The 22,985-nt window shown below is 25.6% G+C and overlaps 3 protein-coding genes across 3 annotated transcripts, besides 13 other annotated features; 1 reads left to right on the top strand and 2 right to left on the bottom strand.

Moving 5' to 3' along the window:
• Positions 1-639: 639 nt before the first annotated feature.
• Positions 640-665: a microsatellite.
• A 3,818-nt stretch (positions 666-4,483) lies between these two features.
• Positions 4,484-4,510: a microsatellite.
• A 1,205-nt stretch (positions 4,511-5,715) lies between these two features.
• Positions 5,716-5,739: a microsatellite.
• Positions 5,740-6,098: 359 nt separating this feature from the next.
• Positions 6,099-6,145: a microsatellite.
• A 523-nt stretch (positions 6,146-6,668) lies between these two features.
• Positions 6,669-6,708: a microsatellite.
• A 41-nt stretch (positions 6,709-6,749) lies between these two features.
• Positions 6,750-6,771: a microsatellite.
• A 482-nt stretch (positions 6,772-7,253) lies between these two features.
• Positions 7,254-7,282: a microsatellite.
• A 586-nt stretch (positions 7,283-7,868) lies between these two features.
• Positions 7,869-7,896: a microsatellite.
• Positions 7,897-8,306: 410 nt separating this feature from the next.
• Positions 8,307-8,387: a microsatellite.
• Positions 8,388-8,902: 515 nt separating this feature from the next.
• Positions 8,903-8,944: a microsatellite.
• Positions 8,945-9,091: 147 nt separating this feature from the next.
• PVX_004535 (variable surface protein Vir, putative) lies at positions 9,092-10,480 on the top strand (the record flags this gene model as incomplete). The annotated part of the gene is made up of 2 exons (XM_001608333.1): positions 9,092-9,361; positions 9,512-10,480. The coding sequence occupies exons 1-2, from the start codon at positions 9,338-9,340 to the stop codon at positions 10,478-10,480; spliced, it is 993 nt and encodes a 330-aa protein (XP_001608383.1). The 5' UTR covers positions 9,092-9,337.
• Positions 9,221-9,245: a microsatellite.
• A 1,669-nt stretch (positions 10,481-12,149) lies between the features above and the next one.
• Positions 12,150-12,309: a microsatellite.
• Positions 12,310-16,215: 3,906 nt separating this feature from the next.
• On the bottom strand, positions 16,216-17,519 carry PVX_004525 (variable surface protein Vir16/32-related; the record flags this gene model as incomplete). The annotated part of the gene is made up of 3 exons (XM_001608332.1): positions 16,216-16,380; positions 16,503-17,360; positions 17,481-17,519. 3 exons carry the CDS (start codon positions 17,517-17,519, stop codon positions 16,216-16,218), a joined length of 1,062 nt encoding a protein of 353 aa, XP_001608382.1.
• Positions 17,520-19,187: 1,668 nt separating this feature from the next.
• PVX_004520 (variable surface protein Vir4, putative) lies at positions 19,188-20,532 on the bottom strand (the record flags this gene model as incomplete). Its single annotated transcript, XM_001608331.1, has 3 exons — positions 19,188-19,349; positions 19,471-20,367; positions 20,500-20,532. The coding sequence occupies 3 exons, from the start codon at positions 20,530-20,532 to the stop codon at positions 19,188-19,190; spliced, it is 1,092 nt and encodes a 363-aa protein (XP_001608381.1).
• A 1,512-nt stretch (positions 20,533-22,044) lies between these two features.
• Positions 22,045-22,073: a microsatellite.
• Between the last annotated feature and the right edge of the window lie 912 nt (positions 22,074-22,985).

Raw genomic sequence — 22,985 nt, 5'->3', positions numbered from 1 at the left:
GGATATACCTTATTAATCACTATGTAACGGTGGCAAATGAACAAATTATCTATGTTTTTTTTTGTTGTTGCAAAAACATTTTTTTGATTTAGTTTTATCTACACAGTTTTGGTAATTTGTTTTGGGTCTCCTTAATACATTTGTTTTCACATGGTTTGTATCCATGAAAGGATAAAAAACAAAGTATACTTCTGTGTGTATATCTTTTTCTCCAGAAAAGCTGGGAATAAATAGATTATGTTTTTAAGCTATCGTTACTAAGCATTAGTTATTTTTATATGTACATTCTGCTACATTTATTTGTAAACTTATGCCATTAAGCATGTTTCAGTTTTCTTGTTTATGTAATGTTGACTTTATTGATAAACTTAGCATTAAAAACTTTTTATTATTTGTCTACTTTAAAATAAAATATATGCATTTGCTCATTTATTTACTATTGCGATTAATCAGCTTCGCTGAAACAGAATTGAATGGATTCATCTTTATAATTTTCGTTATAACTGGTAAATCAACAAATTCTTTGTAAAATTTATCTGGATTTCCTTCCTTTTTTCACCATTATTATTGTTAAGGTAATATGCAGAAATACCAGTAAAGATGGATAAGCCAATAAAAAAATTCTCGGCTAATCGAATTATAGGATTTCGCTCATTCTCCTTAGATTTATTCTAATATTGAGATTCTTGACATTCTTTATCTTCTGCACATTCATATGTCAAATGTTTTAGATTGTCATTTAATTTATTAATAATTGATGGGTTTAGCAACTTATGTATTTTTCTTTATATTTCGCTTGCGTAATATTATGGTTCCCGGATTTTATAAGGCCTTTTTTATAGGTTTCTATTTATTTTTGTGATGCGCACGGTGGTTGAGTGTATTTTTTATATTATAAGTTTTGCTATTCTTGCATCAAACTCATTTTCATATTGGTCATTTATGTCATTGTAATTATATTTTCCCAACATGATGGGATGTATTCATTTTATTTTTTTTCGTTTAATTAATCTATATTTCGTAAAACATATATTATAACACATTATATACGTAAGTGTAGCAATAAAAATTTAAGTGAAAACGAGAAAAATTGTAATATAATATTTTATATTCATCTGATTATATAGTAAAAATAATATCAGTACTACAAGAGTAAGATTTGTGCACTTATATTGTATATGCTATATGGATTTATTTGAATTATCATAAATATGCATAATTTCTTAATTTTTCAAAATGTAAAAAATGTCGACCAAATTTAATTTTCATAGCTAATCATAATAAATTAATGATTATTTCTGTTTTGGTTGTCATATATTTTTAAATAATGTCCCACACAAATCTTCATATTTAGCTATATATTATAGCAATTTAGATGAATCTAAGCTATTTATATGAATTATATCTATTATAGGGAATAATATTCATATCTCCGCGTTTTACACATGTTAAAATGGGGAGAAGCATGTGACATTGTTCTATTAATTATATGATGTGTATATGCTGTTAAGTAATATAATATGAATATTGATGTATATATATATCTATATTTCTTTTTTTTATAATATATGTGCCTTATTTAATCGAAGCATATTTGTTTATTGCCTCTGTACGAATATATTTAAATTTTTTTTTTTATTAATATATATATTATTCTGATCTGTTGTAATTTCAAACTTTAATAGTATGCGTAACACCTTTATATGTAGGAAATGTAGAGATACATTTTTGCGTCACATAACATATGAAGTGGGTTATTATTTTTCCATTTTATCTGTATTAGCATTTTGTAATATAACGCAAAATTGGTATATGTTTTCTTAAAAAGGGTTTCAATAAAATAAAAGTGTGATTATTATAGAAGAAACATTTCAAATAGGAATTTCACGAAATTCAGAAAAATTATAAAAATATATACATAAAAATATTAATTATATTTTTATGGTAAGTTCTGTACTCTTAGGAAATGTTAAAATATATATACACTAAAATTGCGACGATATTAGGGAAATAAATTAATTATTAAAAACAAAACATAAATAGAGTAATAATAGGTCACACTGTTGCTCAATTAATAAAATAAATTATATGTTGGCCTATATTAACACGCTATTAATATTATTATGGTTTAAAAAAGGCACTAAATTTATTACAGAAGCGTTAGAAAACTACTATTTCACTGAATGATGTTGTAGGAAAAAAAAATTGATACAACTTGCAATGCAAAAATTAGCTAATTATTTTGAAAAACATTGAAGTATCAAAATTTTGTTTTCTACATCGTTATAACATAGGGGAAATCAATCAACTGAAAAAGGCTATTTTAAAATTCTGAAACATCATGTGTATATAATTTCATAAATGTATAAAATAATTATATAAACAAATGAATGAGCGAATATACATTTATATAATAAGTTTATTCATCATTTATATGTTCCTTGGAATAAATTGAAAGTATCAAATGAAGCTAAAATAGATTAATAATTTCCTCATTGAATTTTAAAAAACGAATAAATAATTATAACAGAAAATTATATCGTTTATTAGGATAAATATATAATATGTCGAATTACGTTTTAGTAAAAAATAATATTTATTATTTCTGTTTAACTTATGCGTGTATAAAATTTATCATTATTTTCATTAAATATATATCAATTATATTCCTAGATTATGTCGAAGTTTCATAAGAATAAATATTTAATATTAAATTAGGGCATTAAAATATGCATATATTATATATTATTTTTTAAAAGAAATATTTAGAAAATAGGAAAGGATAAAAAATTGTATTAAATAAAAATTAGGTATATTCTTAAACTTGATTTATAAATATATGTTATTTACATGGGATAATTAACTGCAATAAAAAGAAATTTCAAAAAGGAATATAAATTTAAATAGTTTTAAAAATATTTATCTTATTTTTGTAATGTTTTATTTTTAATCATTTTAAAAAAATTAAGAACACTTATTTTTTTTTCCTAATGTAAAATAACTAATTTGTATTTTTTAGTGTTTACCAACGAATTATGAAGATACATATATTTTTTTTAAATTGTTTTTATTATAATAGATTTTAAAAAAGGTTAAATATTTTTTTGTGCTGCTAATTATCCTTTTATATAATTTACTATATTCTGTATGATATATTGTAGATTCTATTAAATATAATATACATAGAATATAATGAAGTTAAATAATAACAGTTATGAGAAAGCGCTTTTTATTACCAATCATTTTAACAGATATGCGACATTTCTTTAAGTGAAGTAGTACGAAATTTTTAAAAGTATCTTATGTATAGAAAATATAAAATCACCACATTTTTTAAAATACCTACACTAATCTTAATAATTTTGACGAGGATTGATTACAATGATGTGGTATAATAAACATATTTAAGAGCCTTTTTTCTTTATGCATTCTTCAACATATAAATTTAGTAATGCAATAATTTAATTCGGATTTATTTATCGTTATGAATATTATATAACTGTTTTTCTTTTTCAGAGTTACTCTTATAGATCAATATGTAGGAAGCAAAAAATATTTAAGGCTAAGGATTTAATAAATATACGTTTATTAGAAAATGATGTAGATGAAGTGGAATCAAAAACTACAGGATCAGAAGAAATTATTTTTGCTTATAATTTGAACAACAAATTAAGAAGTAACAATCAAACTACATTATCAAAAAATGAATTAAAAAAAAGTTATAAAAAGAAGGATGAAAAAATTAAACCGCGTTATAAGAAAGGTCGATCAAGTCCACCTCTTTGGAAAAGGATAGATAAACATTTTGAAAAAAAAGTATTTAAAAATTTTACTTATATATATGATCTTAAAGAAGATAAAAATGTCAATAAAAAAATGTTTGCAAAAATATTATTTAAAAAATACCGTTTATTTTTGATTATGCCATTTGTTACGAAGTTGTTTGGGTTAATAGTATTTATAATACGTGCAACAAAAGTTTTGGAAGAATATACTACCATAGCACCCATTTTGTTGACACTTAATATATTAATTTCACACGTTTTCGGAATTTTTTCCATCACAAGTCTTATTTACATATTAGTAAAAAAAATAAAATTTGATCTGATAATGCAAAATGAAATGAAATCCCGTTGTAAGTGCTAGTCTCTCAAATGCAATGAAATCCTCTAAAGATTTATATAAATAATATCATCAATAATATCATATCCGTGAATTTTGTGAATTTAACTGTTATCAACCCAGCTTTGCAAAAATGCAACATATTCGGTAGATTGAATAAATGTATACAATTATGCTTGTGTATGGTTTATATATTAATTTGATTCTGCTTTGTTGTGTATCTTAGGTAATATTTTAGCATATTTTAATGTTTCGAATCAATATACATTAATCTATTTTTTATAAGTATTCACCTTTACTAAAATAAATCGCGCTCGAATTAGAGTGGCATATGATAGCAATTTTCACTTAATGCAGTTAAATTATGAATTTAATTTGTATTTTTTACTACACAAAATGTAATTTATTGTGTAGCTTGTTTTTGTTTTTTTTGATATTTATTTTATATTAAACATAAATTCATGATTTTTTTAAGTTTCAAAAAAAACAAATGCATATTTCATTACTACTGTTCCATTTTTTTAATAATTGAGGAAATAACCTTTTGGAATACATAGTATAGAGCTCATTTATTGTGACAAAATTTGCATTGTTTTTTCTTATTACACAGCTAAAATAGGATGCTATTTGTATATTATAAAATAGCACTTTTGTCTATTTTAGAAATAAATATATTTCAAAGTTAACAACAGTTATATACAGATCATCATGCATAGTGTAGTAACAATTTGCTATAGTAGAAGAGAATTCGTTTTATTCAGGCTTCATAGACATGATATATAATTTTTTTTTATCATTTTATATTTTCTAACATGATGTAATGAATTTATAAAGAGCTAAAAGGTGTAAATAATTGCTATTAATAATAAAAAAGAGCTATTCCACTAACTTGTTTAATTAGAATTTATTTATTTTTTTTTTCACTGAAATGCAGCAGCTGGAATGAGTAAGGAATGAAATCACATTATGGAGAATTTTGAATGGGTAAATTAAGAAGCATCCCAGTATGAGTTAATATAATGTATGCACTTCATAGTGTTGTATGGTTAGTCTCGACATATCTCTACATTGTGAAGAAAAATTCCTTTAGGTTAATAAAATATATAGAACACTTAGCGACATATTGTTAGGAACGTTTCTGTGAAGGAATCAATTATTATCTATGCAGAACAGTTATGATATTAATGATCATAAGTACATATACTTATTGATTTTAGGAAATATCATTCTATAAAACAGTGTCTATTATAATTTAATCCTTTTTTATACACTATATTGCGTTGTTGTTGTTTTTATTTCCTTGTTTTCTACTGGATGCTGAAACAAACATTTTTATGGAAGCACATATTTCTTTCTTTTTTTCAAATTATCTATTTTTATGAAAGCAATTGAGACTCATTTCAGAAATGTTAAAAAAATTTTATACATTTTTTATTCTAAATTGATTTTATTGGAGGTACCCAATGACATTAAATTATACATAATCGAGAATTTATTTCAGCTAATTACATGAGACCATGGATCTACTAGGAAAGTGTAATCAACAACTAATGAAGCTTTATAGTTGATATTATGAAATAATATTGAAAAGATAGCGTATAAAATGTGGGCAATTAGATATTTCTGTGTTGCGTCTTATTACGGCTATTTTTGATACCAATAAATGGGAGTGTTACAAAGAAGGATTTGATAATAAGTTAATTGCAGCACATAATTCTTAACAGAAAATTAGGAAGCATAACATAACTTTTGCTTATTACAGTATTGTATGAATCAATTTCAAGTAGTGACATATTTAAGAAGTGGCATAATATAATGCGATTAAATCAAATAGGTTTATTTGTGTACTTAGTGGAGATGTTCTTATATTTTAAAATACCTGGCAAAGGTCCACAAAATAGATAATTTTACCAAAAATATACTTTACTTCGTGAAACCCTATTTTTTGTTTTTAAAATTAGAATGAAGAGATATATGATATATCCATGAGTTTTTTATAATTTTAGCATTTATATGGAAGTGTGCAAAAAAAGAATCTTCGCTATATCATATAATTAATGTAAATCAAGGAAAGACGGATGCATTAATTAAGCAAGAATGAGTGCCTTTTCACTTATTATTAAAATAATATTTGATATCTTATTGTGGTTTTAACACAACATTGGATTACTAAGTTGGAAGGAGAATCCCTTTTCTTAGTAAAGGCACTTAACTGGTTATAAAATTTACTCTTTGTGCTTAATTTTTTATGATTAAGTTGCAGGGTATTTACTTTTAGCTAAAAAGTGTTGATGGTTGAAAAATAATATAAAAAACTTTACAAAAAATAGAGACGTGTGTCATTCTTTGAGAGTGTATATCTATGCCCATTACTAAAGATGCTTGTAGCAAAAGTGCTTCTTTTCATCAAATGCGAAGAAATATATTTCGTAAAAATGACCAAAATATGACAACAATAGAAAATAAATCAATTTTAGCAAGTAAAAATGGTGCAGTATTAAACATATGTAACGTTTCAGTAGAATTTACAATACAAAATTTATCCGTTATATATATTTTTTTATAATATATTAATAAGAAGAATAGCTCCTTACAACATATATATGTGATTAACACGAGAGAATAAAAAATATATATATATATATATATATGCAGTGAATTCATTTAAAAGTAATCTAATAATGATAAATTGTGAAGTGACATTTGATTTTTGTTGATAATATAAACGTTTATGCAAAATAATTAAATCTTAAATTTGAAAAAAGAATTATATTTTGAAAGTGTGTTAAGTTATTTTGCAAGTGCGCAATATAATTATTAATAACTGGATCATCACGTAGAATACTGAGCGCAGATGAACGATTAAAATTATAGAGAAGTTTAATGCCTATTTAATAAAATAAAAAATGCAAAAATTATTATTTTTTGTCACTTATATTGTTGTTAGAATGGATGATACTTTCAGCTATAATGATATTTTTTTAATACAAAACTTTTAAAAAATAATAAAAAATTTATGAGGAAGCATAAAGCAGGTACTCACAATTAGCAGTCCAAATTAGATAAACATGATAGTATATATATTCGCCTTCTAGTTTCGTCATATAAATTACGTTTGGTAATAAAGAAATTTAAGACATTTTGGAATTTATAAGCACACTTTTAAATTTCTTACGTATGCATAATTTTTTATGCATTATTGTTTGTATTCAATAATTTGTGTGTCGCATCTTTTTTTAAGAGAGAATATTAAAAGTAGTATACAGAATTGCTATACCGATTAATAATCACACTTTTCATACGTATAGTAAAGGCATTTTTTTATTGTTTTAATTAATTATTATCAAATATTTATAGATTTCTACTCATACTTAAAATATATAATTAGTAATTTCATGCGTACGTTGCTATAAGTATGTACTGAAAAGCAAAAATCATACTATCACACATTTAATTGTGCAAATTAAGGTGCACTGTACTTGGCATTCCATTGAAGATAACATACTGAACAACTGTAAAAATCGTTCATTAACATAATATTCAAATGTGAAATAGAAAAAACATGGTAAAATAATGACGCTCACTATAATTACTGTGTAAATTTAAAAACGCACATATGTAAAAAATTGTGTTTAACACAAAAAGTTAATAAAAAAAAAAGGTAAAAAAATAGAAACATAAGAAAATTAAAACTTAAATAATGAATTAATAAAATCCCGTAGTTATTTCAACTGTTATATAACTGGGACCAATACATTTAACTGCACAAAAATGCGAAAGTGTGTCCTATTTCTTCAGAGTAATATTTTTTAAATAGCAAAGGAATATGATTCATCTCTACAATGTGTTTAAATAACCATTATATTAATTAAAGTAGGAACCATATATTACGCGTACAATTCGTAATATATATATGGATTGATATATCTAAGCCATCAAAGTAGGAAAGGTGTACAAAAATGTACAATCATAGCACTGCGCAATAATGCAATTATTACACTTTAATAATAAACAACGAAAAATTGGTAAGAATATATTTTATTAATAAGCAAACATATTTTACGTAATTCTTGGTCATAATTTTATACATGTATGTATTTTTTAAAAAACACTATTAATGCTGAAAGGGTTTAAGAGCCATGATAAAGATAGGCTTTCTTCTATTATAATATATACTTTACACAATAATGAAAAATAATAGAATAAAAAATGATAGATAAAAAATGATAGAATAAAAAATGATAGAATAAAAAATGATAGAATAAAAAACGAATTATGTATTCAATAAAACAACCCTTAAAAAATATTTTTAGGTGAATTTAAATTTGCGGAAGGCATTAAAAATTGTGTATATTTATGATGTTTGTTATTATTTTATATTTTTACACTATTATGGGGCTTGTACCAAGGTAAAAATGTGAAAATAAAATTTTATGTAATCCTATAAGGGTTGAAAAACATCTTAAAATTATCGAAAATTCCACACCATTTTATTTGAAGGTATATTTTATTTATCTGATAATATATATATTAACAAAAAATTGTGATATACATATTTTTCAATGTTGTGTTACATTGTACAATAAACCCCGTTGTATGATTTTCATTTCAAATAAATATAAAAAATAATATTATTTATTTGTTTCTCGGACCAAATATTTATTCTAAATGTTTTGATGTATTACTCGTGTACATAAAAATCAATAAAAAAGAATACTATTTTAACAAGGAGGCAATATTTTTCCCCCATAAACTATTAATAAAATATAGAAAATCATCAGTGTTCGTATAAACATAAATAATTATTATTATTATATATGCATATTTAATTACAGTTCTTCAAAAAAATATTTTTAAATTAAAATTTGTCACAAATTATAAAAGACTTTTTTACGGAATAAATTTCCTTTTTTTTTTCGATGTTTAATTTTTTACAAGTTATATTGAAAATTGTGCAATGTTTATTTTTATTTTATTATAGCATAATTTTTTGCTGAGATTTGAAAGAACTATGTTAAATTAAGGAATTTTCAATAATGAAATATTGTGCTTTTTATTAAGAAGTGTTTATACAGATTGAGAAATTTATAATAAGTTATTGTTAGATATCTACAAATAGCATTTTTAATCGTTAAAATTAAGATATTAATTAGGCGCAAATGTGATCATAGTACTTATTTCACAAGTGTTTAATTTAAAGTAAAATAACCCAATCATGTCAAGGCGTGGTCCAGTACATGTAAATACTAATTTTAATTTTTATATTTAAATAATCTGTTAATTGTACTATGTTTGAATGTGCCACTGTTTATTGAGAACAGTAAAATCTTGAGCAGTGAGAATATGTATTTAGATAATAATATATGTGTTTTTGCCTTATAATTTTTAGCTTGATTTTGATCTTACTGTTTTACCTGCATGGGTAGCTAACACGAAATTGAAGGAAAATGCAACTACATATGAATATAGTAGCTATTACAATGAAGTGAAGGATTTGGAAAGAAGATATGGCTTGAATAGCGACTTATTTAAAAATCTGAGCAAAAATATATCGTGGGTACATCAGGAGGATGCGGCTACGAAAGAATTCGTTAAGAAGCGTTGCTATGATTTAAATTACTGGTTATGTGAGGAGGTATATAATAAGCTTAAACCATATGGTCTTGAGGGAGAATTAGAGAATGTTATTCCTAGGATTCATAGTGTATGGAAAAAAATTGTTGAAAAGGAGATTCCAGATAAGGATTATAAGTGCTATCCTGATGACAAATTAATTTATAACATGAGTTATTTGAAGGAAATTAAGGATTTATTTGATTTTTTTGAAGATTTTCCAATAACGAGAAAAGATATTATTGCTAACGCAGAGGAAGCTTGCCACAAATACCGTAAATACCTTCGACCGAAAATCCCCATATACTACACTTGGAGAGACTCATGTAATATAGAGGGTTTTATTTGTAAAAGATATATTGATAATCATGAAAAATATCGCCCAGCAGGTGTTCTGTTCTATTTAGACCCTTGGCTTATTCTTACTTATTCTTCAAATGAATGTTTTAAAGAGGTTCACGATGTATTTAGGGATTCAAAGAAAGAACCTAAACGTAATGATGAGATATATATAAAAATTATGGAAAAACTTAAGCGTGAACGACCTAGTAAAAATTTAGTCTCAGCTAAGGTAGGAGAGGGATTACGTGGATCAGAATTTTTTATTCCTGGTGATAATGATAACCTTATGTATCGTATAACGGTGAATGGCTTTTATTTTACCGTCGAGGTTATTATACCATTTTTGCTTTTTATATTTGCAGTATATCTACTTTTCCAAATGGTCTATAAGGTAAAAAAATAATTACTTAAAATTGTGAGCGTTTTGCAATATTTGTGCTGATCTACATTTTTTTGGGAATTTCTTACGTATATGAAAATGATATTGTATATGTGATATTTTTTTTATAATACTTTTTTTTTAGTTTACTCCACTTGGACGCTCCATGTTGCGTACACGAGCAAAAGTAAGACAGCGAATCAAACCTAACCTAGATTATGAAGACATCGTACTGTTATATGGAAGTGAGGAATCGTTAGTCAGTAATTCTGATGATAACTCATACAATTTACACTACTCATCCTGGTTAAGTTAACCCTCAAAAAAAGAGAGACATGTGTGAACAGTTTTATTTTACGAAGCATCAAACAAAATAAGTATTTTAAAAACCGGTAAACCGTACCCTGCTATATATATAGAACACTTGTAATGAATCATTTCACGGAGTTGCATATATACGTAGTAAAGAAGAAGCTATTGATATAGTGATTAACAAATGTATATGGCGTGATTTATGCATTTCGAAAAGACCATAACTAAAGATGAGAAATATTTTGCACATCCGCTGTATGTGAACAATCCAGAAATGGTAAAACTCATGTGTAAAAATTGTAAAAAAAAATTACCGACCGAAGAAAGGAACAATATATGGGTAACAACATGGAGCAACAACATTGTTAGATAAGAAAAAAGTTATAAATTCGTAGTGTGTGAGTAACAAAGGCATGGCATAAGATATTATTTAAAGGAAAAATTTTTTTATCATAAATGAGGATATATGAAGTTATTTTATCGTTTTTTTTCAAGAGTATGTAAAGCAACTAATCAAAAAAAATGAGAGGAGTTATATATGGATAAAAGCAGTAAATATTTTCTACATCTTTTTGGATGAAAGAATTAATATTTTACCCTTATAGGTAAAAATTTCGTTAATAAGTTTTTTCTTTGCTCTGTAGTGCTCATTAAATTGAAAAATGAATTATGTGCAGAAATATGTGGCAATACATTATAAAAAGTATGATGCATAAAAAAAAGTTATGCTAGCGGCAAACGAGCAAATGAAAAAAAAAAGAGTGAATTACAAAATTTTAATTATTTATTCAAGTTGTTAGTTGGTAAAACGTATTATTAAAAATATTTATGTATACGTCTTGTCATGTGATTAAGAATATATAAAACAGTTATTTTTGTTGTAAAAATTAAAATAGTAATCAAATTATGTATATTTGATTATAACTATAAACGCTTAAGCCGTTATATTTGTTGCATTCCTTTTTATTTTATTTTTGCCTTTTATCAAAATGTGTACAAATTTTATTCCCTTTTTTTGTAGTTTAAATAAATCATGTTAGCCTTTCACCTCAACAAATTATTTGTTTTCTCCATGATAACTATTTATGAAAATACAATTTATTAATGAAAATATAATTCATTCATCACTATTACAATTATTTGAATGCATCTCAGAAACGATGAATATTTATTTTAAGTAATATATGTAGTTGGGATGTTTCACTTTTTTTATATATGAACACATTATTATATAACTAGTTTGTCTATGCTTAACTCCCCCAAACAGCGAAATACTCCATTTTTTAATAAAATGATTATTGGACAATCTAATAAAGGAGTTTTTAAAGTGGTTAATACTATAACGTGAGTATTTATTTATGTGTACGGATTAATGTATGGTATATACATTGTCAATTTCGCGAGATAAATTATGCACATGGGTTGGTTATTATTTATAAAAATTAATTGTTTGCCCATTTGTTGAAGTGTGCAAAGTTTTTGCCTAATTCTTTGCAAATTAATGAACTTTTCTTACAACGTCTGAACACAGTAATATTACTTTTAATATTTAGATATACTATTCGGGTACAAATTAAAGGATTAGAGACATAGTGAATTTTCTATTTTTTTAACATACTAAAATGGGTGTAAAAAGTATTAGTTGGATGTGCACAATGATCGCACTTTGTCGACCTTTAATATGATACATTTTTCTGTATAATAATGCAGTGTGCTATGCTGTTAAAAGTTATTTACAAATAGATTATAAAAAATATAGAGAGGGCATGGTATTCCTTTCACAGCACCCCATACATTATCGCTACATTCCCGCAGTTAATGGACGAAAAAAAATGAAAATGTCTATATAGGACGTTGCCCATTTGTGTTTATTATTTTATTTTTTGGCCAAGGGCATATTTTGGCAGTAAGTTCAGCTAATTTTGTTAAGCGTAGTAACTGTATTAATCGGACATTTGTTGAAAATAACATTTAAGAAATGCTTATGATAAACTTATGGTTTCAACACAATTTACTAGTACTTCGGGTGGACATTACAGATCCATTACACAATTTTGGAAAGTACTAGAATAATGGAATTATGGCTGAAAAATGTTTCGAATAACATACACCCTTAACATTAACGAATAAATGTCATTTGTCATTTGTCATACAATGTTTATGCTAAGATTTATATTTTTAGTTATTCTAGTCTTTAATACAATTTCAGATAAAGATGGGCAATGGGCTGATTTCGTTTTGCTGTAAAAAGTAGAGGACGCGAAAATGTTACAAATTGAAGTGCAAAAATAAATTTGAATAGCGTGAGAAAGTCATTATTCCTACATAAAAATATACATGTCCTCAGTGATCGTGATTATTTGTAAAGCATATTTAACAAGTCGTGTCAATTATTTGCGTGAGTATTTCGGTGCATAAATTAAAAGTAACCTCTTTTATTTATCAATGAAATGATTGCATAGCAATTTATTACTTTAAAATTTAACTACACTTCCTATATATTTTCTACGATTTTAATTGGTATATTTTGATTCTGTTCTCATGATAATTAGAAGTGGAACTTGATTCTACAAAAACAGTGTAATCATAAGAAGACTAAAAATTGTAGAGAGTACATATAAGTGCTTCATTAAGTATAATGCATTATGCATACCTCGATAGAATATCATACATTTTGTTACTTTTTATATAGTAACATGTTGAAAACATTTAGAAGATCACAAGTACAAATATATTAAAGAAAAATGTCAAAGCCTTCAGCGACAACAGTAGTTTCCGTGGCTGACTTGGTATTTATATATTTAAATGATTATGTGTGTTGTACGATATATGTAAATCGTTTGTCATGGACAAAAGCGGAAAATTCCATTATTAGAACCTTAAAATTGACATTTGTGTAACAACTTATTTTTGGCTATTTTCAGGAAAAAGCTGCGAAGGAATTGAAACTTAGTACGATGTATGATGATTTCTTTTCAGATAACAAAAAACCTAAAAATGAGGATCTTTGCAAAGTATTCGATACTCAAGGAAAGAAAGATGAAAACGGAAAAAAAATTTGCCCTAAGGTTTTGCTTTTTTTAGAAAAAACAGCTGAAATCAAGGATAATATAAAAAATGGCAATTATTGCAATTATTTAACTTATTGGTTTTACGATGAATTGTGGGACATATTTAAAGATCCTTCTAAAAAAACAGATAGTATATCCTTTATTAAAGAACTTACTGGTGTAGTGGATAAGGTTAAGGGAAAACTTATAGGGCATAAGTGCACCCTTAAAACCGAAAATGGTGTTAGTTTGGAGGAATGGAAAAAAAGGAAATTCTCTTATATTTATTTAACAAAATATAGTGATATTTTAAAAGAGATTAGTACAAAACCTAATGCTAAATGCAAAATGCATAGTGAATATCTTAACCTTATTAATATATTATATAAGAAGTATAAGAAGGATAACTGCAAAAATTTTTTATGGTGGACTGCTGGTCCAAATTACGCAGATTGTTCTTCTACTTCTAAATATATTCCAGATAATCTTATATCTTTATTAAAGGAATGTAAAGATAGTGGATCTGCAAGAAGTGGCAGTGCATCTACTGGATTAGGGTTTTCTAGCTGGTTTAGTTCATCAACTGGATCTTCTTCAAATAGAAGGGATGCCCCTGCTGCAGTGCCGGGAAGTACTGGAGGTGCAGATGTTGATAAGACAGGAAAGGGAGCTTCAAATTCTCTAGCAGGTACAAGAGATTCAACAAGTTCAGTAAGTCATGCAACTGCAGCAGTACTACCTAGAGTGACATTACCTGGACAAGGAGCCTCTGGGATGGGTGTTCTTGGAATACCACCTTATACTTCACAGGTTGTACCTTCTGCGGGACCTGTGCCCACTCATGATTCTTCTAGTACATCAGGAACATTGAATGATAAGCAGGACTCTGACTTTATTCGTAACATCATCATGGCTGTTGTAGTTCTTGGAACAATTTTCTTCCTTTTCTTTTACAACATGGTAATTACATAATCGATTTTATGAAATAAGAATATTGTGTTAGCAGATCTCATTTATTTTTCATTCAGAGTTATAGACACAAAGTGTATATATTTTTACACACATTACATTTTTTTTTCGTGATAGTATTCTGGATTAGGGTCAAATTCTCACAAAAGAAAAAGGAAAAAAAAAAATTTCGAACATAATTATTACAAAGAGTATGAAAATGAGTTAGCAAGGTATAATTCAGAAAATATGTCATTGGATTCTGAAGATGATCAATATTATTTGACTTATCAAGCTGAAGGAGATTCTCATTACTAACTAGGTATATAAGGTGAAGCTATTAGGAGTGAGCATATTGGAAGTAGTAGTATAATATGTGCAGTTATTTCTTGTAGAAAAATGAAGGTAGCATAATGGAGGAGTTTAAAATTGATTGCTAAGTAGGGTGAAATGGAATTGTAGACATTTTACATAAGACGTGTAAATTTTTAAAGATGAAAGCAAATTAAACAGAAAGAAGCGGTAGTAATATTTATGTATTTTAAAAATAGTGATTACACGTAGTATAACGTATTAATTACTAAGGAGCAAATACAATACGCTATTCACGGTAGTATAGATGCCCATTAATTAATTAAAATTGTTTAAATTATAATTTAGGTACATTTGAGTAAGACTGCTACAGCAGGTGTGTGCTATATATCATAGTTATGTAGTTTAGTGTTATGCAAATTTTATAAAAATGATAAATTAAGGAGTGATATATTATACATGTTCCCCAAAATGTGAAGTAGTTTCTAAATATTGTGTAAAAAAAAAAGTTTATAGAAATATATTAGGGAGTGTCGCTTCATTTGGAAGGTTATATGAGGCAACATTTTCGACCATTACTGAGTAAATAAGAAAACAATTGTTTTTAAGAAATTTTGCACACATCTTGGTGCTCTTTATTTTTTTCAGTTAATACCTTTTTTAATTTTTTTTGTTTGATCAGTTTGGCTTTATTAATATTTGTTTAGTTTATTATTTTGACACAATTAAAAAAGTATGCTAATTGTATTTAGTAGTAGGCGTTTTATTTAGCTAATTTAACCATTAACATTTGATGAATTCATGGGAACACTATTTTTGTATGTAGATCTACAAGAACAATTTTTATGTAACAACTGATATATTAGATAATGAAATATACCCATATAACATTAAAAAGGTATGTTATATAATTGTTTCTATGTTTAGGAATATTTCAATTTTATGAAACAACAGTCAAAATGCATAAACTATTGCCTAATATGTTATTTAGAGCATTCATTGCAAATTATATTCGTATTTCATAGATGTGCTATTTTTTGTTATATTAAAAATAGATATAGAATGAATATTGATAGTTATTCTCACGTTTATTTGCTAACTCGATTAATATTCCGCAAAACATTAAAGTAATATGTTTCACGTAGTCTGATAAGCTATATTTATTCGATCATTTTCCAAATTGTCAATAGGATATCCAGCATAATAATCTGGAAATTCGTTTGCGGATTCTTTATTAAAACCGTCAGCAAAATGTGTCCTTCGTACTCTTCCCCCTCTTAACAAGAATCCAGATGATTTAAACTAATGTAAAAAGGAAAAATATAAAAAATATATGAATATAATATAATATTTTGTTTTGAATTGTAATAGGTCATTAGTAGTAGTTGATAGTATATATATGAATAAATAGAATATATATTAACTTTATTCAAAAACATGGCTAGAGCGGATACCCCCGTTACTGAAAGTATAGATGGCATAGTATAAGGAGATGAATTTATCGATTTGATATAATAAGACACATCAAATTTCCCTTGGGGTACGCTAAAAGGCATTGGTCCATTTATTCTACCATCATCTGATGCATCTTCTTCAGAGATACCCTCTAGCTTTGGGAGTTGCTGTAGACCTCCTTCTTCTTCAGAATCATCATAAATTAAATCATTTGGATTGTTTTGCAATTTGGATAAGAGAATTTTCTGATTAACATTCCGGCATTTCCCGTAAATTTTAGACAATTTATTATCTTTCACGTCAGGCAAAATTTTTTTGATATAAGTATTTAATGAACTTTTATCTTGAAGGTAATTTATGTATTTTTTGCAAGTCTCATGGTTCAATTTATCCCTTGTATTAATTTGAAAATAATCTATAACATATTCATAGAATTCCTTTTTTTCCTCCCATTTATCATCTGAAGAAACCTCCAAATCAAGTTCACACTCATTATTCTTTATGAACTGACTATTGTCACGAACTTTATTCACTATAAAATTAAGAAAACCAAAGGCCAAATTACGCTCACCCCCGAAAGTTTTATTTAATTGATCAACTATCCAATAATTAAACAGTCTACAACGATTACAAGGAAGAGATTTTCTTTCAGTTGATTTATCATAATTTCTTAAATACAACAAAGCCATGGAACAAAGTTTGAGAAATTTATCATTATTTTTGTATTTATCTTCTTTACATATATCATAATAATCTTTTATAGAGTTTAAATGAGAATCCCATTTATCATAAAAATTTTTGGACGGCAATGGACTTGAACAGGATGACTGAAAATAGGGATTACATAGTTAAATTTATGGGTATTTAAGCATATATTTTAATGAAAAAAATTTATTATCATTCATAACAAATGAAATGTTGAAATAAAAATCATATATTGTAATTACCTTTGCCAATCCTGATAAAAACATATTTGCAAATGTCATATTTACTTAGATTTAGGATAATTTGTTGTATAAATATTGTAATTTAATTTTAAAAACGAAATATATATCTATGCAAGTTTTTGCTTCTTTGTTTATATATTTTGTGTAAAAAATGTATAACTATAAATATTAATTTACAAATAAGTGTTTTTTATATATTTTTCTATTAAATTGAAATCTTTTTTTTCATATACAATAAAGAAATGCATTAAATGGGTGTATTACTCAAGAGAAAATAAATACTTCAAGGGAAAATACAGGATCAGAATGTTTACAAAAATTGTGTGTTATTTATATGATTTATTTGAATCGTATGCATTTACTCTTGCCTATTATGTATATACATAAATCATGTGTGCATGGGAAAAGAAAACGAAGTTTTATGGTTTTAATATATTACTTAAAAGAATGAAGAGACAATAAATAAGTCAGATGAACACTGAATATAAAGTAGTTCGTTAAATATAAAAAATAAAAGGAGAGTAAAAAATATTCCAATATTTTAAATATGGGTTACGAGTTTTCTAAATGTTTCATGTTCACAACAGAATTGAACGAATTTTTTGGCAAACGAAATAATATATATTAATTAAATAATTTAATTTCCTTTATCAAACAATAGCAAATATCAGAATTGCTCAGAAATATCAAATAAATGAAAATACAAAAGTGAATATTTATATAAGGCATATACGATTGTCAAAATAGTGCATCATCTGTTTTTGATAATATAAAGGAAAATCAATTATTTAAAGTGTGCACCTGTTTGATTCGTCAAAATAGAACAATTATGAGGTAGAATTTTTTTTATAAAAATATATTTTTAGTAGTGCAATAGAGATCGATGCTCCGTAATAAGTGTAATTAAATTTCGCATTTGCAACAAGTGTGGCACCATTGTGCCTATTTCATAAAATACGAAGTTAGAAGCATATTAAAATATAATTTTTTAGTTTCCCTTAAGTTTTTTAGAAAGAATTGATGTGTGGTTAAGACTTATTTTATATTTTAATTATTAACCAAATTCACGGCTAAAATTTTGAATCGTTGAATATGTAATATCATATAAAATAATAATACACAATGGTGTTATATTTTTTGGTTTAAACACACAAAATGGATGAAGCGTAATTAAAACCCTAAACCCTGAACCAGGAAATCTTTAATAATGTAGTAAATAATCAATATACTAACTTTTACTTCTTGTCAAAATATTTTAGTGCTCAAATAATATTGTAAAATGACAAAGATCCTTTCAAATAATTATGTATTTTTGGCCATTCGACAAAACTATTTATTGTTATATCTTTCTTTTATATTTACATATACAAAATATGTGATCACTAAAAAATGGACGGAATTTTTTAGAAGCGTTTTTAATTTGTTTATTGATGAATTAATTAAAGCAGAATTGGCATGTCTTTATTTATGAATTAAATTAACATGATTCCTTTTTTAGAAATGATTAAATAATATATTAATTTTTTTATAAAAAATCTTGCTACATAAATATTCTTGTAATATCATTATTAATACCTATTAATTTTTAATTTTTGCAATGTAATTAATAATTGCTTCCCTAATTATTTGCACATTTACAATTGGTTATATTTAACATTATTAATCACATTTTAATTCTCACTATTAACTATTTCCTATTAAAAATATTTACGCTTGATGGTATCCTATATAGTGTTCTATATCACCATAACCTGGATTATACGAATCCGATGTATAATCAAATAATGCATTGTTTTCTTCATTTAGGATACTTCCAATCATTCTTTTCCTTCCAAATCTGTTGGATAACCGCTTTCCTATGGGTGTAAACTTGTGTATAAAAGAATAATATTACATATATGTAATATATGAATTTATTATTTATGGCTATATGAAGCAAGTCCTGAACAACCATACATGATTAATATGTATTGTTCAAATTAGTATTTACTTTATATAAAAAACCAGAAGTCATAGAAGTCACAACTACTCCCAGTAGTACATCACCAGGTTTTATTGCAGAGTGTGAATTGTCACGCATTAACTGTGAAGAATCAGGAGTTATCATCCCATTTGTTGGATTCTCAGAATGGGGACCGGTATCTGAGGATGCTCTTCCTTGTAATGTTGGTCTGCCTTCTAGATTTTCAGCTACAGCTTTTTTATTAGCGGCAGCAGCAGCTTTCTTTTCTTCCTGTATTTTATTATAACAACGGAGATTATGTATAAAATCATTTGGATTATATTGTTTCATACCATTATAAAAATCTGGGCAAATATTTTTATTATTAGAAGAACAAGGTTCATCAAAGTATTTATATAGGTTAGCTATTTTTTCAATATAGTCGTAATATTTTATGCATTTAACATCATAGTAATCAACAAGTTTACGAAGGGAAGCATAATTAACTTGGTAATCATATAATTCCTTTCTTTGTTCCCAATTAAAATGATTAACAATTTCACTCATAGGTCTACATGTATTACGATGAGTTTTCTTTAAATTAACATCAACAAAAGTAGTCCAGATACGACTAAGTTCCCCAAAGGCAATGTAAACATACGAATTTTCATTAGAACCCAAAATTTCAAATAATCTATTATATACCCAGTAATTCAAGAGTTTACATAAATCATAATCATTAGCTTGATTATTCAACGTTGAATAATTAGTTTTTAAGTATTTTAGAACTTGTTTACAAAGTTTTATGACATTCGGATATTTGTTGAACAGAGGACTTAATTCAGAACATTCCTTTCTATAATTTTTTAAATTCGCAGTATCGTGTTTCAAATAATAATAAAATACTTCTGTGGGTAACTCTTTTTCTTCTATTTTGAACAAACCCTAAAAGGGATCCAAATTTATGTATACTTAAATATTTTGCTAATTTTTTAAAATATACATTATAAAATAAAAGGGACAATATATAAATCGAAATGATTTTAAATGTTAAAGTAAAATATTGTGTAGAATTACGTATAGTCGTGATAAAAGTTTGAATTTATCCATTGTCAATAATACATAAAATTTTAAAGTGTTCTGAAATTTAGAGTATTTATAACTGTTCAAGGATTAGATAATCCTATTCTGCATAACAAATGTGTTATGTACTTCATGAATTTATAAACCAAGTTTTAAAATTAGTATCACGATAAAAGGAGTAATGTGCTCATTAATATAGATAATTTAAAATATCAATTGAACCTTTGTCATTAAGCTTGCTTCAGAAGTGAGAAATAAAAGGCGTGAATTATTTGGATATTATAACATGTATGATATAATCAATACAATATTATAATCTGAATGGGCAACAGTTCGTTTTGTAGGATTTATAAACATATATTAACTTTTATGTATTTAAAGGTATATATTCATGTTAATATTTTATTAAGTTAAATAATAATAAAATAGAGTAAGAAAATTTACAAATAATACTTTTCATTATGTACAAATGTTATTATTTTATATGATTAACATATAGCTCTATTTAAAGGGAAAATATCAAAGCTCGATCCAAATAAAGTATATTATAAAAGTTCTTTTTGTCAAATAAGCTTACGTGTAATTTATTTTAATATGCACCAAATTATTGAGAAAGGTAGAATACTGAATGTGGGAAACATGCATTTATATAATAAAATATATATTTTTTCCTGTGATTATTAGGTTAATTTTGATTATACTCATTTACCTGTACTCATAGTTACAGAAGAATTAAAAAAAAGGAAAATACAGATAATACTGAATATAGTCAACATTACAGTCAAATAAATGATCTGGAACGTAAGCATAACTGAATTAGTGATTTATTTGATAAAATAGGCAGAAATGGATCATACGTGCATAAAAGGGAAAATAATGAAGAATTCCAATTTATTAACCCTTACATAAAATTTAAGTTTTTGAGAGTATATATACCCTTTTGATTATGCTTCGAAAGCACATAATGTATATCTTCATAAAGTAGCTCATATACATATAATGGTGAAAAACTTATGAGGAGAAGGATTGGCAAAAATATATGGCTTGTTTTATGCATTTCGAAAAAGATCATTATTTAAAATATAAAATGGATGTTTTCATTATAAACATTTATGTGCAAATAAATCTGTACATTTTTGATTCAAACGCTAAGTTTTAAAATGGATAAATATTATCCATCCTTTCTTATTTATGATATCATTAAAATCTGTAAGAATTATTTTTCTTGGTATATACATATGTTAGCTTTATATTTCCACCTCTTTTTTCGTTTTTTTAATGATGGGTTTTAATCAAGATAAAATTTATTAAGGATAATGTTTTTTGTTTAACTTTTTTTAAAACTGTTACGTTGCACCTCATAAATTATGAGTATGCATATTAAGTAACACAATTATTTAAGAATTTTTCATTCTTATCCTACATTATTACATTGCATAATTAGTCTGTTCCTAAATTAACTCACTGAAATAACAGAATACTCCACTTTTTAATGGAATAATTAATAGTTTATTTAAGAAATGTATTATAAAAACACCTATTAGTGTAAAGTGAATATTTATTTGTGTTGAGGAGATCCCGTTACATATATAACTATAAGGGTCTTATTACAAATGATCCATTTTTTATTGTAGCTATTTATAATAACCAATTTTATACTTATTTTAATGATTTAATTATCTTTATTATGTTTATACGTTTAGAAGCTATATTATGTTTGACTATTGACGATCAGCATAATGTATAATGTAGTAGAGGTTTATAATTATTTATAACCAAGTTAGCTACCTATGACAAATGAAATATAAGGTGTTAAAATAATGTTTTTCTTGAAGTGTCATTTTTTATTATGTCGTTTCTGAGTTTATAATAACTATTTCAGACTATCCTATAATTATTTTCTTTATGCTCTTCATGTTGCATAATGACGTAGTTGTTTTACAATCTGCATTGTTTCTATATAGCAAGTTAGCATAGAAAATTTTCTATAATTTCCCCCCCAAAATAAAACATCTTTGAATTGAACTATAAGGGTTTATTTAGTCTGACACAAATATAAGATGAAAATTATTAAGAATACACCAAATTTGACTTTTTTACAGAAACAATAGCTATTCGATAATTTCTTTACCACAATAGCTTAAGATATTCATTAAAAATGTTGAACGTTTGATTAATAGTAAATATAACTATAAAAATAAAAAAAATAATAAAATTAGCGTATACTTACAGCATATTATACTAAATTGTAAAAATGCATATGTTGCAATTAGGGAGAGGCATAATATGTCGGAATTATATATAAGGGAAGAATGCATGTAAGGTGACACTTAAGCAAAAATATTGTACGAACTAATGATTTCTTTTATCATTTTTTCTTTATTTTAAAGTTTTTAGATTTAAGAATGGACATTTAGTTTTGAAATATGGTAATGGAAGGGACATACTGATAACTTGATCTACTATACATTGTCGTTCAT

The sequence above is a fragment of the Plasmodium vivax genome, chromosome 6 (genome assembly GCF_000002415.2).
Source record: "Plasmodium vivax chromosome 6, whole genome shotgun sequence".
Taxonomy (NCBI): Eukaryota; Apicomplexa; class Aconoidasida; order Haemosporida; family Plasmodiidae; genus Plasmodium; species Plasmodium vivax.
This window is presented reverse-complemented; position numbering and strand designations above follow the sequence as displayed.